Here is an 18,635-nt window from a genome sequence, read left to right on the forward strand (position 1 = left end):
TTCCTTATGTCCTCACCTACCTGCTAACCCCTTCCTATTAGTGCTTAATGCTTTTTTACACCATAAAATGGAATAAAATTTTCTCTGAGATTTTTAAGACCAATTTGCTGATTATTACTGACATAATGGTCACACTTTACATATACCCATATTGCCATGTTTTAAGTATGATTCCATTTTATTTAAACTATTTTTCTTGGGGCTTCAGTTTTCATCCCTTCCCTTTCTCTGTCCTCTTTAATGTAGTCTTTCATCATGCTTACTGGGATAATCCTATGATTGTACCTCCTCTTTATTGTCTTTATTGTATACATTTCTTTTTCTAAATGATTGGCATTTATACAATTTTGATACAAATTGCCAAATAGCTACATTGCCAGCTTTCTTTCAGTTTATGTCTATTTCCAATGGTTCAACATATGACATCCAGGCACCAGAACGCAGATTTTGCGTAATGACCATCTTTATATTGAGTGTGAAGTCTGAAGAAGGATTCAAGAAGAGAATGTTCTCTATGTAATGAGCACAAACCTAGGCTCAGACTGGGAACCATAACTCTGAGGAGAAAAATGGAGGAAAGGGCATGAGGATGGAGAATGCCAACTTTTCAGACTGTCATAGGTGTTGCATCTAGGGGATTGATTCTAGAGGAATATATGTTCAAATCTCATGGATTTCTGGGATTTTGATGGCACATTTTATCCATCCATGCAAGTTACACTAATATTGACCATGGGGAATAACAGTACCAAGTGCCTTTGTTCCAGTTGCAAATAATATCCTCAGCAGTCAGCAGACCAAACTAAGTTCCAATTTAAACCCCATGTAATCCCCATGAAGTCAATGGTCTAAACTTACAGCATTTTTTCTAATACACAGAATCAAAGAAAGATATCTTGCCAAATTTGAACAGGTGCCTGGCTCACAACCAAAAGGATCTTTAATAAAGGATTCCACAGTCACAACCATCACTACCCTTCCCCCATACCAACTAGCAACACCTTCTTAATCAAGCAGCAAGACCTCACAGGGGGTCAGAAGGATTCATTTGCTACAGATAAAGACCTTGTCATAGACTGGCTTTCCATGGGAGGTGCGCATAAAGTACATGTAAAATGGTTTCTTCATCTGGACAGATTTCCCTGTGAAAAACTCAGCAGGCAGTGGAAGTCTGTTCTCAGACCTTCTGCTGCAGGCCACTGAACTTCTCTGGTGAATAGAAGCTTTTGTGTGCTGCATTTCATTGATTCAGCATTAAAGTCTGGCCATGATTCTCTATATTTAAACAATATTTAAACAATAGTAAGTAAACAATATTACTATATTGGCTCATTTTGTAAATAAAAGTCTTTGAAGATAATTTATGGAATGAAGACAATTATTTACTATACTTGCATCTTCTTTCTAATTTCCCACAGTAGTTTCAATAACTTTAGAATTCAAATCCCATTGTTAATTTCATGATAACCTATTTATCAGCACAATCTTCATTTTCTGCAACAACCAATTTATTTAATTGAAGGGCTTAGTGATACAAAAAAAAAAATCTTATAACCCTTCAAATATCTTTAAAAACTTGAATTGTTAACAGTTTCTTAAATTAGGAATTTCTGGCTACAAAACTGAATTTATTGCAAAGTAACTGTAATGGTGTTATTTATATGGTGCGAATTTCTCATACTAAAGGCTTCATAATCCATTAAATTATAGCCACATCTGCCACAGAGAAAGAATATAATAGAGGCAGTCACAATAAAGTTAAGTGTTGAGGAATGAAGCCCAGGCTACATGCTTTCCTTTTACCTGATCATTTATATCCATTTCTAGAATAACATGCCGCAATTTTCTACTTATATCATCTCACCACATTGTTCCAGTAGCTGAACACCTCAAAGTCTTTTAGGCAGTTATCCTCATGACATTCAAGTGAGGTAAGAAATGTTATTATCCCTGTTTTACAAATGGGGAACCAAGGCACAATGTGACTAAGGGCTATATCTGCAACGGGAGACTTAGATACTGCAATGCTGATACCTTGCTGTTTAATAGAATTCTCAACTACAGGCTAGGTACCTAGGTTTCCTATATTGTTCCTATATTGGGGAATGTTCGACTCTTAGGAATGGGATAGACAGGGAGCCATCTAAAACAGGCTAAGCTAGGTAGTAGGAAACATGGAGAAGTGTGCCACTAGCTTGCTCCCCTCAATGCCTTAGATGCTTGCCTCTGTCTAAAGGAAAGTGCTTAACTTCACTTGACATTCACAACCCTGAACCCTCTCCTGGAGCCAGGGCTATAAGCCCTGCTTTTATTAAAAACAAACAAACAAACCAAACCCCAAAGCCCCTCCCAAAAAAGAAGCCAGTTCTTTCAAAACACATGGTTGTAGTGGTCCCAATATCCTCTTTCTACCTAAGAACCCTATGGCTAGGACATTTACATAGAACAAAAGTCTCAGATTGGGTTGAATCTGCCCACACATGCCTGGTTCCTGACTCAGGAGTTGGGCACATGTGTGTGAGTTTCCACCAATCCGGGACTATTGCTTCAATTTTCTCCAATGGCTGGGACACTGAAACAGCCTCTGAAATCTGGGACTGTCCTGGCCAAGCTGGGACTTATGGTCATCCTATCCAGAAATGATTAGGGGTCTGGAGGCAAGACTTATAAGGAAAGCTAAAAGAACTAGGGTTAGTTTGGAGAAAAGAAGACAGAGGGGGGACTTGAGAACAGTTTTCAAATACTTGAAGGACACTTACAGAGAAGATAGAGATAGGCTTTTCTCTGTGGCCACAGGGGAGAGGACTAGCAACAATGGCCCTAAGTTTTAGCAGGGGATATTTAGGTTGGAGATTAGGAGGAACTTTCTTACTAGGGCCGTGTGTAGACAAAACAAGGGGTGCGTGTGCATGACACTTTAAAGCGGGCTAAATGCTTTTGCACCGCTTTAATGGTGTCGATATTTGTACGCCTTGGCGGTGTACTGTGCATTAATTCCAGCTGCTATAGGAAATTCAGTGGTGTAATGCACCTTAAATGACTTGGGGTGCAGCAAACTAAAACTCCGAGGAGGAGCACAGGGGCTCTGCAGGAAGCCTGTGCAGCCAGCCTGGGAAGGCAGGCACCACCCAAGAAAAGTGGTGAGCCAGTTTTCCCCCCTCCCTGAGCTGTGGGGGGACCTGGTGCTTCCCTCCATGGCTGTGGTGTCCCCCAGGACCACCTGAGCTGGGTGCCATGTGGGTGGGTGCCACCAGGGGGGGGGGTGCTGCTGCCTTGGAGGGAAGCACCAGCCTCCCAGCAGCTCAGGGACCACTCCACCCGCTGGCAGCTTGCCCTCCCCTCCCCAACGCTGGAGAGGCAGTAAGTGCAGGGTGTGTGCACAACATGGGGGCTTTAAGGCCCTAAATTGAAGTGGTGGGTTAAAACTGTTTTGTCTACACACACCCTATGAGGCTGGCCAAGCATTAGAACAGGCTAGCTAAAAAAATTGTGAAATCCCTATTCCTGGAAGTTTTCAAGAGCAGGTTGAACAGACACTTGGCTGGGATGGTTTAGTCAGGGATGTTCCTGCTTTGATCATGGAGCTGGACTATAAGACCTGGTGAGGTCCCTTGCAGTCCTATTTTCCTAAGATTCTATGATCCAGAGGTTCTCTGCCTCCTCCAAAAGGGTTAAGCAGTCCCTCTGTCCCCAGTACAGGCTGCATAGCCCCAGGCACCCCCAAAGATACTCAGCTATTTCCTTTCCATCTTTTGAACTCCCTTTCCTCTGCCTGATCTGTTGCTCTGCTGCCTTCTGCTCCCAGCTCTGTGCTTTTTGTTTAATCTGCTGCTGTTTTCTGCCCCATCTGCTTCTGTGCTCCCTGTACACGCCCTGATCTGACACATGCCATACACAGAGGCTGCATGTGCCACAAGTTGGCCACCTCTGGATTAAAATGTCATCAGCTACAGTAAGACCTGAATTGTGTCTTCCATATCCTGTGTGAATGCCCTAAACACTAGGCTAGTGGAAAAAAGGGAGATGTCACCTCCTTTTCCTGCAGCCATGTGTTATGAGCAGGCCAACAAGCTCAGCTCCCACAAATAGGGTGGATTTTAAGGTGATACTCTCAGTTTGTATGCAAGATAAAACTAAGAGTATGTCTTGTTTTTCAGATTTAAGAGGCATATGAGAAAAGTTGAGAACACTCAGCTTCACTTGGGCATTGAACCAAATCTCACTGAAATCTGTGGAAAGTTTCTTGTGGACCTCAATGAGGTTTAGATTGATGCTAACCAAATCTCTCTCAACTTACCAAGTGAAACTATGATGCCCCCGCTTTCAGGCTCTTTTTGTAAGGAAACTTAAGAAAGAAGAAACTTGTTTTCATAATACAGCACCATCACAGAGATTCTAAAGGGGAAAAGAACAGCTATTTCTTAATTATGGATTGTATTACAGGAATCATTGTATTAGTCTTTTATCATTATTTTACAAACAATCAGGTATAGGCTAGATTGTACCCAGTTAACACAAATTGTGGTAGCAGAAATGATGACGTTTCAAATGAATCAATAAATAAAACAATCGTATAGGTATCTAAATGTTCTAATTTACATCCATAAAGTTAAAGAGTTAGACATTTTTGGAAAAAGATATTTTTAAAGATAATACTAGCCTTGGGTCAAATCAAAGCTTTATCCAGATACATTTAAATTCTCATTGATTTCAATAAGAATTTGTTGAGTAAAACCAGGCTAGATATGTCAGGATTTGGACCCTTGCTATTAATCACAACAGAACAAAAATGCAGTACAATGATAATGGCACCCAAAACCCAGATACTTTTATACTGGGTCAAAGTGCATGCCCCTTGCCCTAAATTATGGGTTAAACACCTGAAACAGTATTTAGTACTTACCTTGATGTTATTCAGGATGAAAACTAGAGTACAACCCCATAAATACTTAGATCAGTAAGAAGATGTGCCACATCAAACGGAGAGGTAAAAATAGATGGTAATTATTCAACATATAGATTTACTCTTTTTATATAGATTTACTCTTTTTATATAGATTTACTCTCAATTTATTACACTTCTACCAACCTCACTGCAAATTTAAAAATATATTCATAAAAAATAAAAGCCTTAGAAAGAGGTTAATGCAGAATAAAGCCAGTTAGTTTCGCAACATGTCCACTGGTTGGCTGCCACACCAACAAAGTTAAGTGTTTTTGTGCTTATTTGCATAACATATCAATATAATTCAGTAAGCAAAAATGTGTATAGAAATCTGAACAAACTGTAGGTTAAAATATTGTACAGTGTTCCTACGTACATCATAATGTAATAGGTCTTCCCCCTCTCCACAATACTATAGTGTAGATGTAAAATGTATATTGTTGCATAACACATCCAATTATTTAGAATAAAATACACCTTGCACAAGGTAAACCAGAAAGTGTTACAAGGTTGTGCCCTATGCACTTCAGTACACATCTTCCCATTAATATATGTACTTGTTTACATCCTTTTAAAATTCTAATAGTTCTCCAGATGAATATTGTTCAGTAATGTATATGTATTATGACTAAAACACCCCATAGCCACCACCATGCATGCCATAAGCCAAACACTAATCCAAATAATAGCAGTATAAGTCTAGAGTAACTCCAGTGAAGTTACAACTTTTTATTATTTAGTCCTTCAGAATCACTCTTAAGACTCAGCCTCATTTAATAAAACAGAAAACGGATTTTTTCTGTCACAATACATATTAAAAATGTATTTCAAACTGTAACAAATAGGATTTGAATCAAACCCATGAATATCAGCACTCCTGAACTTTGTATATGTGCAGCCAGATTTAAGATTTCCAAACTAGCTCTTGTCCCTGCAATGGTCCAAATTTTAACACCACATTGAATTACATTCTGAACTCTAAGGAGGTTCAGAACCAAATCCAAATAAGAATTTTGTAGCTGGGGGATCTTTTATTTAAAAAATTATCCTGTCCCAACCAACTTGAGATAAAATGATTCAAAAGAATCTCCAGTATAAGCAAAATATAGATTCATATATGGGAATTATTCAAAGCTTTAGCTAGTTTGTAATATTACAACAGTCCAAGTTAGAGAGATGCCATTTTGTTTTGCGGCCTGAAACAAGTATCACCGATCATTTTTAGTATTCTGAGACAAGTAGACCAGTAACAAATTTTCATGACAGATACATACATTCAACAAGATAATAAATTAGCTTCCCCAGAGAAGGCTCACTAATAAGATTGGATCTAAAATTTAGGTCACTTAATTTTAAGACTCAGCTAATAGGCTTAAAAAATGGATATCACTTCATAACATAAATTCAGATTCAATCTTTTCTACCATAAACAGTGCCATTATAAAGTTACGATGACTAAATTTGTTGTAAAATGAAATGATTCAATTGTAAAATGCATTTGATTTCCCATTGTAGAGGCTCTATTTATAAAAAAAAAAAATAAAAGATTTTGTACCATGTCATGAAGTTATGAAGTTTAAACAATTCATTTTTAGTACTGTATAAAGGCTGATATCATTGAAAAAGATACCTTCTAAAATAATAATGTCAATGTAATTTGTAAGCTACTGATTATATTCCCCCAAATACCTGCTCCATGTCACTTACATCTCCAATACCAGAACTACATTTTTAAATAAAAATTTTATCCACCTTTTCTTTTTTAGTATTCATTACTTAAACATGATAATAATAGCATTTGGAAGTCCCCTGTATACCTGACAATTTTATACGAAAATTGATAGCCAGCTAGGTCAGAAACAGGGCACTTGGCTTGTCTCATACAGAAACAATATATCATGAACTCATATTCTTAATATGTTTTAAGTACTAGAAAAAGTTATGAAAAAAATATGCCAATAAATTTTGCACTTACTCGCCAAAGGAATGTTTTTAATGTATTGTAACTCTGTCTGCTCTGTCTGTTCAATCTTTGGCAGTGTGCGCATCTCACCATTTCCATTCTCTACCATTGCCACTGGTTGACTGATGATTGATGTCTTTTTCAAGGTTTTCATACTCCTTTGTACTTCTGCCAGTAGCACAGCTTGTATCGTCTCAATAATCTGTCATGGATGCAGATTATTACAGAATGATATTTGCATTTTTCATTATTTACATGATATTTTCAATTGCTTACCTAAGAAACCCAAAATTCATTAAAACCCATTAACCATGATACATACGTCAATAGTTGGTCTCACACTGATAAATAAAATTCCACCATTCCCTTCTATATTTAGGTGGAAAAAAATGACTTGTAATGGGTAGTAGCAGGTAGTTTGTTCACTTCAGTGGAACTTTATACCCATTATGGATCTGACTCTTAGAAAGAAAATTCTTCAGTTTGCTGCATATTGTGAGAAACACTGTGGGGAAAGTGAGTACTGTATAAGGAATTCACACTCAGGGCATATGTTTTAGCCACTTTTAAAGAGGAAGGGCAAGTGTCTGATTGAGAGCATGCATCAAAGATGCTTTAACTGTTGCATTTGCATGTTCTTATAGCAATACAAACTAGCTACATTGCCCTAATTTTGACCCCAAATGAAGTAGGGTTGAAGGTAGAGTGGCTTTGCTATACTTGTATTACCCAATGTTATTGTAAAATTTATTTGGTATCCCTTGATGTTGATACAATTGTTGCCTCTTTATCAACTCAGTTTAATGGGTTTATTCTTGATGCAGAGGAGCACTAATGTTTTGCTATTACCCTTGGTTTTACATGACTATACTTCAGACAAGCTGGCATTGCATTTTTTTTTCAAAATTAAGGGAAAAACCTATTCCAGAGAACTCCCATTATCCAAAGGAAAGATTCAAGATCTGGAATTACGATTGGCCTTGAACGTGAGTTCAGCAATATGTTCAAGCAGTTGATTATTTCTGCCCTTGCTTATTGGTGTCACTGCATTTCAATATAAATTAAACACAGAATATCTACTGTAAATTAATACGGCTGGACATTTCAAATTACATGTATTAAAACAGGATTCTAAGTTAAAATGTTTATAGTATCCAACCCTAGCCTTATGCCTAGATGCTACAGCTTACCAAGATCCCTAGAACTTGTGAGACTAGCTGAAAGGAAAAGATATTTTAAAAATCAAGGTATAAACTTGCTGAGATTCTGAAGATAATAGTTTAACTTCTGACATTGTTTTCACAATGTTTTATTTTGAATGACACTAAGCACCAAACATTATCTCCTGTGCTAGGATACTAAAACTCTCATGGAATTTTTAGGAGCAGGCCCTTTTTCAGGCATGCCCCTCCTTCCTGTGTTGACTACTAAACTTGTCTTGTTTGGCTCCGTACCAGAGGTGGCTGCATACATATCAGTATTCCCTGGTAAACAGAGACAGAGTCTTGGGTCCAGCTGAGCTCTTCTCAGTGCAAGATCTGATAGGAAGGGAGCAAAGGTGGCTTAATAAAACTTTTGGAATACCCAAAACCTCAGGTAGCCAGAGGCTGCCCATAATATAAAACAAAGCAGCACTAGAGTTGCTCTATTATTCTCTGGCTAACAACTGTCTAAGATGAAACTACTTTCCTCTGTAAGCAGTATATTTCCCTGATGTGTGGGGGGGGGAGCCAAGAACACGTAGCATAGAGCTTGTTATACCAGCTTTACACTATTTAGGAATTTTGTTCCCCTAGCTGGTTTACCATCCATTTTACTAGAGAAGTCTAAAGGGGATTGGTAAGGACCAAGGTTCTGATCCATCTGTAAAGTATCCTGAGCCCATTCATGATGAAACTTTCTATGCAAATATCTTGCAATTTTTTGCAGTTCTTACTTTGTCTAAACTCCTGCCTGATGACAAAATGGTAGGAGTTGTACTCCCTCTGCTACAGGCCCAGCATCTTGAAATTCCATGTCATAAAGAGAGGAAATTCTCCCTCACCCAGCCCCCCAAACTCAATAGTATGCAAAGACATTCACCTTCTAGGGAAGGAAAGTCTCTGAAGGACAGGCAGAATACTAAGATTTTAAGACTCTACCGGTGAGAGAGATAACTACACAGACTTCTCTGTGGAAGAGGACCGTGTTCCAAAAGAACCACATTACCAGAGATAGATCGAAAGAGGTATATAATCAGTGCATCACCCTACTGTCTACTCTAGCCATGCTCACTCCTTGGCTGGCCTCTCCCCATTCAGTTGTCCCAGCAAACCAAAACCTGGCAGTAGAATTGAGGCTGTAGCTGTCTAATGCCACTAAGTTCTGGCACTGGCTGGATGTACCATGCCAGCATAGAAGTGAGCAGCATCAAGTCACAGGGAGCAGACCTCACCCTTTGTATTCTGATTTAACACAACCATTCCATCTTGGAATGACAACGTTTTATTTTATTGGGGAAACCAAAAAAGAGGTTGAGTTAGTGTCGCAGGGCACTAAGGTGCCTGCTCCTTTAGGAACAGAAACTGCCGAGGGAGAGGGCCCTAGGAGCCAGACAGAAGCCCCACAGGTGCAGGTTACTATGGCAACAGGCTGAGGTAATTAGCCTGCACCTGCACCCTGTCAGCTGACTGGAAGAAGGCAGGGCCCTGGGCAAATATAAGCCACAGGGTTGAGACTAGTAGGGGTTAGCTCTCTGGCAGCAGCTAAGGGGAAGGAGCCTCCAGGGATGGCCTGATATTTTGCATACAGGGCTAATGGGGCTCCAGGAGCTCAACAGGTACCCTAGCCTACAAGGCACTTAGTGCTGGGGGAAATTTGACTTTTTAAAGGGACAGAGCACACCCTGAACCGCTTATATTAGGTTATAGCCCAGGGGCTCATATTTAAGTTGCTGCTTATAAACACCGGTGGATTGGGGGAGGCTATTGGGGAAGGAGGAGCCTCACTGGGGGCCCATGACAGTGTGGGGACCCCAGTGCCAGGGGGCGCACTGACAAAAGGGGTGTGCAGAGCCCGGCACCAGTGTGGGGCACGGATGCAGGCCTGCAGAGAAACCATGTGTGAATGCCATCTGAGAGGCTTGGGGCATAGAAAAGGGGCAGTTTTGGAGCCATGCATCTAGCTCATAAGACTGAGGGCGCCTCGTGAGGCAGCCATTTTGTGCAAGACCCAAAAGGGGTCCAAGAACCCACATGGTTCAGTGGGGTCCATTAGGACCATGTCCAAAAAAACTCAAGGGCAGCCTCCAAATTTATGGTAATTACTAACAAGACATGACAGGTGAGAAAAAGGGTGCCCATTGGGCAAGACTGGTATGGTCACAGAGCCCTGTGGACCCTATCCCATGACAGTTAGATATGAGCCAAAACTAAAGCTCCCAAGCTAAATAACCTTGAACTTTAGGAAATCAGATCCAGATGCTGCAGTTGGATCCTGAAATCGATATAGAATTACTACAAAAATAAACAAGCAAAAACCTGCTTCCATTCTTCCTAGGTTGATTTTCGACAGGGGTTCAGAGGAATCCACAGAAGAACTGTGGATACTTTGTAGAAGCATGTCCCTTATGTTAGGAGAGACAGTGCCTGAAAGCTACAAAGTTATCTGCTTTTCACAGTTTTCTGATCTCCTAAGAGCCTGTCACAAACCTGGATCAGATATTCATTACCTGAATCACTACTGTGTACTCCAGCCAAGTAGTATTTTGTAACATGTAATTTTCTCTAACATCTTAGAATTGAATAAAAAAGTGTTGCAAATGGGACAACATGATATTTGTGGAGGCAGCTGTAAATCTCTTCATGCTGCTTGTCTATAATTTTGTTGAATAAGCACATCCACATAAGTGTGGTTTCACATCTTCAGCTTTGCTCTCTCCCTGTATGTTTCCTAGCAACCCAAATATTTTATCTTTGTCAGTGAAATTCAAATTCCTTCTCTAAGTACTTTGCCTATTTCTGCAATAGAGGTCCTCACAGTTTTCCAGCAGTATCACCAATCCCTGTGCTAGTTCAAGTCAGTTCCAGGATATAACTGGATTCATTTAATGGGTTTCTATATTCTGTAGGCTGTAAATATATTTTTCGTGTAGGATGTGGCAATCCCTCCAATTTTGCAATCAGTGTTGTAAATATTAGCTGATTTAATGAGAGATAGTGGGCACCAATAGAAACAGAAGTAACTTGTGCTAAGTGGATGCCTTACAGTGTGTAGCCATACACAGGATCTGTAACATATCCGCTATGCAAACGTTCAGCAAGGAAAATGAAAAGGAGCTTGGATAAGCAAAATCATTATATTTATGTCCAGTGATACTGTTTTTTTCACTCTATAGTAATTACATCTAATGTCTACTATTCTGCTTGCGAGGATGGGACCGGGCAAGAGAGAGCATATGAAGTTGTTTCCATATTTGGACAGGACATATACTGCACAATATAAAATAACTGTCTTTCTAAAGAGCCATCATCCCCTACAGCTACATAACTGTGGAACAGAAAAACATTTTAATAACCTCACAGGATCCAAGCTTTCTATATTGGTGAGTTTTATAATTCAGAGTTTCTGGTAACCATTGTTGCACCATCGGACAACCATTGTTGTGACTGGATGCAGAGATAGGTGAGACTATGCACAAGAATGACACTGTACCAGACCATTTTCAGAGGGCTATCTTAACCTAATTTGTAGAAGTTAACTACAGCTGTTCCATCCTGCATACAAAAAATATGAAATAGATACAAAGGGGACCAGTTATTCTGGCTAATAACTGTCAGGATTACATACACAGGCACCATTTATGGCTTTATAATATGTAAATGCTGAAGTACTATAAAGCCTGTACAAGCTTAGGGCTTGTCTGTGTAGAGAAGCTACTGGGCAGCAACTGCAAAACTGGGGTTGTAGGCTACTGGGGGCCTTCAAAACCAGGTCCTAAATGTTAACAGCAAGAGTTCTGGCAACACATTTTGGGAAACAATGGAGAAATTTGTTTTTAAAATATAGAATAGTATACACAAAGAAAGATTATATATAAAACAACATTGTGAAATGTCAATAGCAATTTCTTTTATTATTATTAATACTATTTAGAGAAGAGGTCTTGTTTATTTTTCCACAGAAGTTGCATTGACTACAACTATCATTGGGTAAAACAGCTAGGAAATCTAGTAATGTAGAACATATCACATAGTAATCAACTAACCATTTACACAAAGCATAATCTTATCCTGTCTAGGTCAGATCCTGTGACTACATAGGAATAAAAACAAAGAGGTTGTCAGATGCATGTAGAGGATAAAAAAACAAACCCAGAATGAAAGCACTCTTAAATGTTAAATTGCTAAGAGAATGGATATATCTTAATGCTAGTGTAGCATGTTAGGGTCCCAGGGATGGCTGTGACACCCACCTCGTGGCTCCACGAACATGCCCTGCCCTGCCCCTAGGGAAGGTGCCTTCCCTTCTTATCCGCTATGCCTTGATGGAATAACAATAAAAGGGAGGCTGTCCATGGGCCTCCATATTTTTTCCCCACTGGGGAGCCCTGGCACCCTACCAGCCTCTACTAGTGCCAGGCTGCTTGCTGGGCCTTTCTATGACTGTGCCACTGCAGGGTACCTAAAGCCTTAGGGCCTAATTGTGTGGCTTTGATCTTCCCTACACCATGCCCCAACCCTCATGGGTGTTACTGTCATCACTGGTGGGGCTTTGGCCTCCTCAGCTTCTGTCCCTTTACTCTGGCTAGGCCTTCTAGCCTGGGCCCGCTGAGTTGCACTGGCCTTTAAGACACTAGCTCTGGCTTAGCCCTTTCAGGCACCAGGCCCTGGCCCCTGTGTGGCTGCACCCCTCTTGAGTGCTGGGCCCCTATCTGGTCGCACCCCTCTTGGGTGCCAGACCCCTGGCCCTGTCTGGCCTTGTGGACTGGCACTCTGCCCCAATAGTCACTGGAGTCTTGAGCCTGCCCCAGGCTCAAGGTGATCATGTACCCCTCAGGCACTAATAGGACCTTCATATACCACCCCTACAGTCCCAACCCAAACCGCTAGTATAACTGCAACTTAAACATAAGCCCCCAGGCTATAACATAAACATAAAGGCCAAGCAGCCCTCTGCCCCTTTAAAAGGGGAAAACCTTCCCTCACCTAGGAGAGCCCCCTAGACTTCAGCTGTATTCTAGTGAGCTCCCCTAGCCTTGCTGGAGATCCATATGTAGCACTGCAGTCCCTTTACGAGCCCTCCTGCTGGGAGCTCTTCACACTGTCTCTGCCAGGGAGGGACTAGTTTGCTAGCCCATGCCTCAGGCTTATAGATTCATAGATGTTAGGGTCGGAAGGGACCTCAATAGATCATCGAGTCTGACCCCCTGCATAAGCAGGAAAGAGTGCTGGGTCTAGATGACCCCAGCTAGATACTCATCTAACCTCCTCTTGAAGACCCCCAGGGTAGGGGAGAGCACCACCTCCCTTGGGAGCCCATTCCAGACCTTGGACACTCGAACTGTGAAGAAGTTCTTCCTAATGTCCAATCTAAATCTGCTCTCTGCTAGCTTGTGGCCATTGTTTCTTGTAACCCCCGGGGGCGCCTTGGTGAATAAAACCTCACCAATTCCCTTCTGTGCCCCCGTGATGAACTTATAGGCAGCCACAAGGTTGCCTCTCAACCTTCTCTTGCAGAGGCTGAAAAGGTCCAGTTTCTCTAGTCTCTCCTCGTAGGGCTTGGTCTGCAGGTCCTTGACCATACGAGTTGCCCTTCTCTGGACCCTCTCCAGGTTATCCACATCCTTCTTGAAGTGTGGCGCCCAGAATTGCAAGCAGTACTCCAACTGCGGTCTGACCAGCGCCCGATAGAGGGGAAGTATCACCTCCCTGGACCTATTCGTCATGCATCTGCTGATGCACGATAAAGTGCCATTGGCTTTTCTGATGGCTTCGTCACACTGCCGGCTCATGTTCATCTTGGAGTCCACTAGGACTCCAAGATCCCTTTCCACCTCTGTGCCACCCAGCAGGTCATTCCCTAGGCTGTAGGTGTGCTGGACATTTTTCCTCCCTAGGTGCAGCACTTTGCATTTCTCCTTGTTGAACTGCATCCTGTTGTTTTCTGCCCACTTGTCCAACCTATCCAGGTCTGCCTGCAGCTGTTCCCTGCCCTCCAGCGTGTCCACCTCTCCCCATAGCTTTGTGTCATCTGCAAACTTGGACAGAGTACATTTGACTCCCTCGTCCAAGTCACTGATGAAGACATTAAAGAATATCGGTCCAAGGACCGAGCCCTGCGGGACCCCACTGCCCACACCCTTCCAGGTCGAGACCGACCCATCCACCACGACTCTTTGGGTGCGACCCTCTAGCCAATTCGCCACCCACCGGACTGTGTAGTCATCCACATCACAGCCTCTTAACTTGTTCACCAGTATGGGGTGGGATACCGTATCAAAGGCCTTCCTGAAGTCTAAGTATACGACATCCACCCCTCCTCCTGTGTCCAGGCGTTTCGTAACCTGGTCATAGAAAGAGACTAGAGGATCCTGCCCACTTCCAGCCAGCAGACTGCCTGGGATGTCTGCAGGTGCCTGCCAATTGGCCTGAATGCCCTGTTGCCACAGTGTGCTGCAGCTGCTGTCCCTTGCCTGCCTGGTTGATTTTTCCCTTAAAGAAACAGAGCCCCAGGTGCTCTGTTACAGCTAGGCACATAGAGGAATAGTGAGTTTGGGGTTTCCATGTAGACAGGTTTATACTAAGGACCTGAACTTTTAACATAGAACATGCAGTCAGACTGTTGAACCTACTGTTCCAGAGTGAAAGTCCCGGGGCCAGAGCAGCAACAGGAAAACGTTGTGGCCATGAGGAAATGGCCCTGAAAGCCCCATGACCTGGAAAACCCACCTGATACGGGCATGGTAGCAAAAAAGCGGGGAACTGCAGGTGGAGCCACCTGCATGGTTCATTAGCCGCTTATCTGTGTGGCTGTGGCTGGCGTGGAAGGATTATGTCATCAAGCAGCATTGGCAGTCAGCTTCAAAAGCTGTCTGCTGGGAAGAAGCTGGTGAGCAACAGCCTGGAGGCAGCTGTATGCTCCTGGTCAGTGCACCCGGTCATATCTCAAGCCAGGGATGTCAAGCAGAGTCTCAAAGAACAGACTGCCTCCCTGACAAGTGATACCCAGTGCTAGACAAAGGAAGGATGCCAAAGGGCTGTTACATCAACACACAGGGACACGTGAGTAGGGAGGAGAGACTTCTACCCCTCTGATCTTTTTTTTTAATTCTTCTTGTAATTTTGTTTCACTCCTGAGGTTAGAGACTGAGGCCACATTTAATGATATTACTCCTGGGGCTGAGGGACCAGGAGCCTTCAGGGACTCTGGGGTGGAAGACGGGGTTGTCTGGCTGACCCAAGAAATATGGCCATAAGAAGGAAGAGTGTTCTCCTGTGCCTGCTGAACACTTTACAGGCAGAGCACAGCAAGAAGATTGGCTGGTCTATGACCAGCATGCACCCAGATGCTGTGTTTATTAAAATTCATTAGAGGCCCAATTGGGGTGATTACACACATACTAGTGTCCAAGAGAGCTTAAGCCATCCATCATATAGTCAAGACCATCAGGTTGGCGCATGGAAGGGGAATAGGGGAGGTGGAACCCCAAGGAAGACCACATGCAACACTTCCAAGCAAGTCCAAGATAGATGGGAACCTTTCACTTCTGAACTTAAGAACAAGTGGTAGGCAAGTATTGGGGGCTTACGTAAATGCTGGAGAAAGACCAAGCCTGAGCCAGGATCACCTGGCCCTGAGCCGCTCGGGAGCAGCTGCTCGAGCTTAGGTGGGCAGACCCACACGAAGTCCTGTTTCGTTGGTGGGGCTTAATCTAGCTACAGGAGTCTGCCTATATCCCACAAGCCATGTAGCTAATGCTTAGATGTACGTACTTTGGTCCCAAGTCCTAAGAACATTTATACATGTTTATCAACCACTGTAGGCAGGACTACTGATTAATAATATAAAGCAGAACTCACTATCAGTCTTCCCTAAATAAGCCAAACTCTTTTTCATATAACTGGTCTTGCTAAATCAGGGACCAAGGAACACTATGGGCACAGACAGAAGTGCAGCTCTTGGCTATAACTCAGAATGCTTTGCAGGAAGCATTCTAAGTTACAATGATCCCTGGGACCAAACAGAAGTTCACTGTTGGTTCTAAGGGGGAGGGGAACCTAGCAATGACCCTTCCTCCTGCCAGCTCCCTGCCAGCCCATGCTGTTTTCAGAATGGGAGGGGGAAAGGGAGCAGAGGGAGCTCAGTCTAGCGGTTCTCCCGCCAGCACTGGAGGGTGGGGTGGGGGAATTGAAGCTCTGGTGGGGAGGGGCTCCACCTCACCCGCGCCACCCTCCAGTGAGACTGAAAAAACTAAACTCCCTTCACAAACTGAACTCCCTCCATGTCCTTTCCCCCTCCCATTCTGAAAACAGAGACAGGCCGGGAGGCAGCACAGACACAAATTATAAAAGATGCTATGCTTTCAAACATTTTCATTTGAACCCTCAGGCAATTGGCCATTTTTGAAGCAGTCTGCAGCTGTGCACTTGTTTGGTCATGACTATAGACTGTTTCTTGTGGCCAGATCAGGAAAAAATTGTCACTTCTGTTTGCGCCCCATAAGGATAGCATGAGTAAGCTTGCCCACACTGCAAATGTTCTATGGATAGATAGAGATATTCAATGTCCATGTGTGTCAATCTGGCATCTTTCATAAGCACTCATCTAACACAAAATATCTTAAAAAACTAGGAGAAGAAAAGACAGAATCAAGTAATTTTCTATTACATTTTTCCAGCTGAAATGATTCAAGGTGGGTATTCAAAATTCAGTAAGGGAATGAGGAGGACACGTTTCAGTATTTAACATTTCAAAGCAAAAGAGCCAGGGAGAATGGGGAAAAAATATTTTTTATATGAAGGATTCACAAAAGAAATCCCCAAGGGGGCGAGGATATTTTTTTCCCCTGCTAACAATCAACAAAAGGAATAACATGTTTTGATTACACTACAGGTAGGCTGATCTGGGAAATGGAACTTTCCTTGGGAATTTTTTTTTGCAATTAGATCTTGTACAAAAGTTGCCAAACAAATTAATGTACTAAATAAAATCAGAATTTAGCCTAATACATTTTGCAGTGATAATGGGGGCAGAGACTTCTTAAAATATGAAAAATTAAGAGTTTAAAATTAAGAGTTTAAAAATTTGGCTATGCTGTATCTGTTATTTTTATTTATATGAGAACATGTACATTTAATACAATAATTTATGGAGAATGTTGCAAAAGGGTGTTTCATTTATTTCTGAACTAACAATGAAGTGAGTGATTGGAAAAAGAGCAAATAATTTCTCCTTAAAATGACATGAAAAGAAAAAGTCCTGTTTCTAAGCACCATTAATTTTAAAATATTAAGCTATAATAGTGTCTAGTACAGTGGATGCTGAAAAGGTGAACTCTACTTGAATTTTAACACCATGCAAACCAAGTATTAAAGAAGTTTTGCCATTCAGCTTGTGGAAAAGATGCTTAAAAGGGGACATGATAGCAGTTTCAAAATACTTGAAGGGCTGCCATAAAGAAGAGGAAAAACATCTTTTCTCTTTTGCTGCAATGAGCAAGACACAAACCAATGGCTTTAAGTTGCTGCAAAGTGGATTTAGATTGTATATCAGGAAAAACTTCTTCATTGCTGGAAGTAAGGCAGCAGAATAGACTGCCTAGGGAAGTTGTGGACTCTTCATCACTGCAGCTGTTCAAGAAGAGGTTGGACAGCTACTGATGATGTGTCTGTGTTCTACTTCGGGTATTTCCCATGCTTCTCGCCTTTTCTGGTTGCTGCATTGGGACTTAGAGAGAATTCTGCCCCTCTCTCCATCCCCCTGATGCTACATGTGTCCGGGGTTTTTAAGCCTTCCTCAGAGGGACTGGGTGTTAGCTGTAGCTAAGGCTGGGGATTCTGACTGGGGTCAATGCTCCTGCTGGAACTGACTAGAGAGCCTAACTCCTGTTCATTGATGGTAAATGGTTAACTCTTTTACTTCTGCAAGTAAGGCTCACAGGCACGCTGAAGTATGAGCTCAGTAAAAAGTTGGACATTCTTTGATGGGGTTGTCCCAGCACTTTGTTTATATTTGAAGCTTTTAAAACCCTAGTTGCACCACCCTTTAAGAGGTATCTTTGTCTATGCTGCTTGCCTTTCAGTAAGTGCTTGCCAGAAAGGATCCTGGGAAAATTTCACAGCAAATGATTAAACAGGGAGTTCTGAATCAACGATGCAGAATGCTGACTGGCTTGCTGAAATGGACAGGCTGATGCAAGATCTTTTCTTAGGTGCAGGAGTATGTAAGGGCAGGGTTAATCTGCCTGAAGAAGTTAGTGCCCAGTAATCTAGGATGTGAATTTACAGTGCACTGGCTACTTTGCAAATCAGAACTGACCTCCTGTGCAAATACTATTACTGTTCATGATAAGAGAGAGAGCTCTTAGGTCTGTACATTTTGTACTTTCCAATGAATTGAGTAGAAGCTGCATTAATACCATGACTCTGGGCTTCCAAAATTTACTGAATACTAACTTCCCTGAATAGAGAAGCCCAGAATCATGGTATTAATGCAGCTTCTACTCAATTCATTGGAAAGTACAAAATA

General features: G+C 42.0%; 1 protein-coding gene across 6 annotated transcripts in view; it reads right to left on the reverse strand.

The window, feature by feature from the left end:
* The window catches only part of WDR72 (WD repeat domain 72), a 284,931-nt gene that overhangs the window by 86,876 nt on the left and 179,420 nt on the right, over positions 1 to 18,635 (reverse strand). For 5 of the 6 annotated variants that reach the window (XM_059714686.1, XM_059714683.1, XM_059714684.1 and 2 more), the window contains one exon: positions 6,921 to 7,110. In XM_059714686.1, coding sequence (XP_059570669.1) covers positions 6,921 to 7,110 — 190 coding nt within the window. Of the gene's footprint in view, positions 1 to 4,303; positions 4,396 to 6,920; positions 7,111 to 18,635 lie in introns of those variants that run through there. The other variant, XM_059714685.1, reaches the window with a different exon arrangement.

Source organism: Alligator mississippiensis, chromosome 11, assembly GCF_030867095.1.
Source record: "Alligator mississippiensis isolate rAllMis1 chromosome 11, rAllMis1, whole genome shotgun sequence".
In the NCBI taxonomy this organism is placed as follows: domain Eukaryota; kingdom Metazoa; phylum Chordata; order Crocodylia; family Alligatoridae; genus Alligator; species Alligator mississippiensis.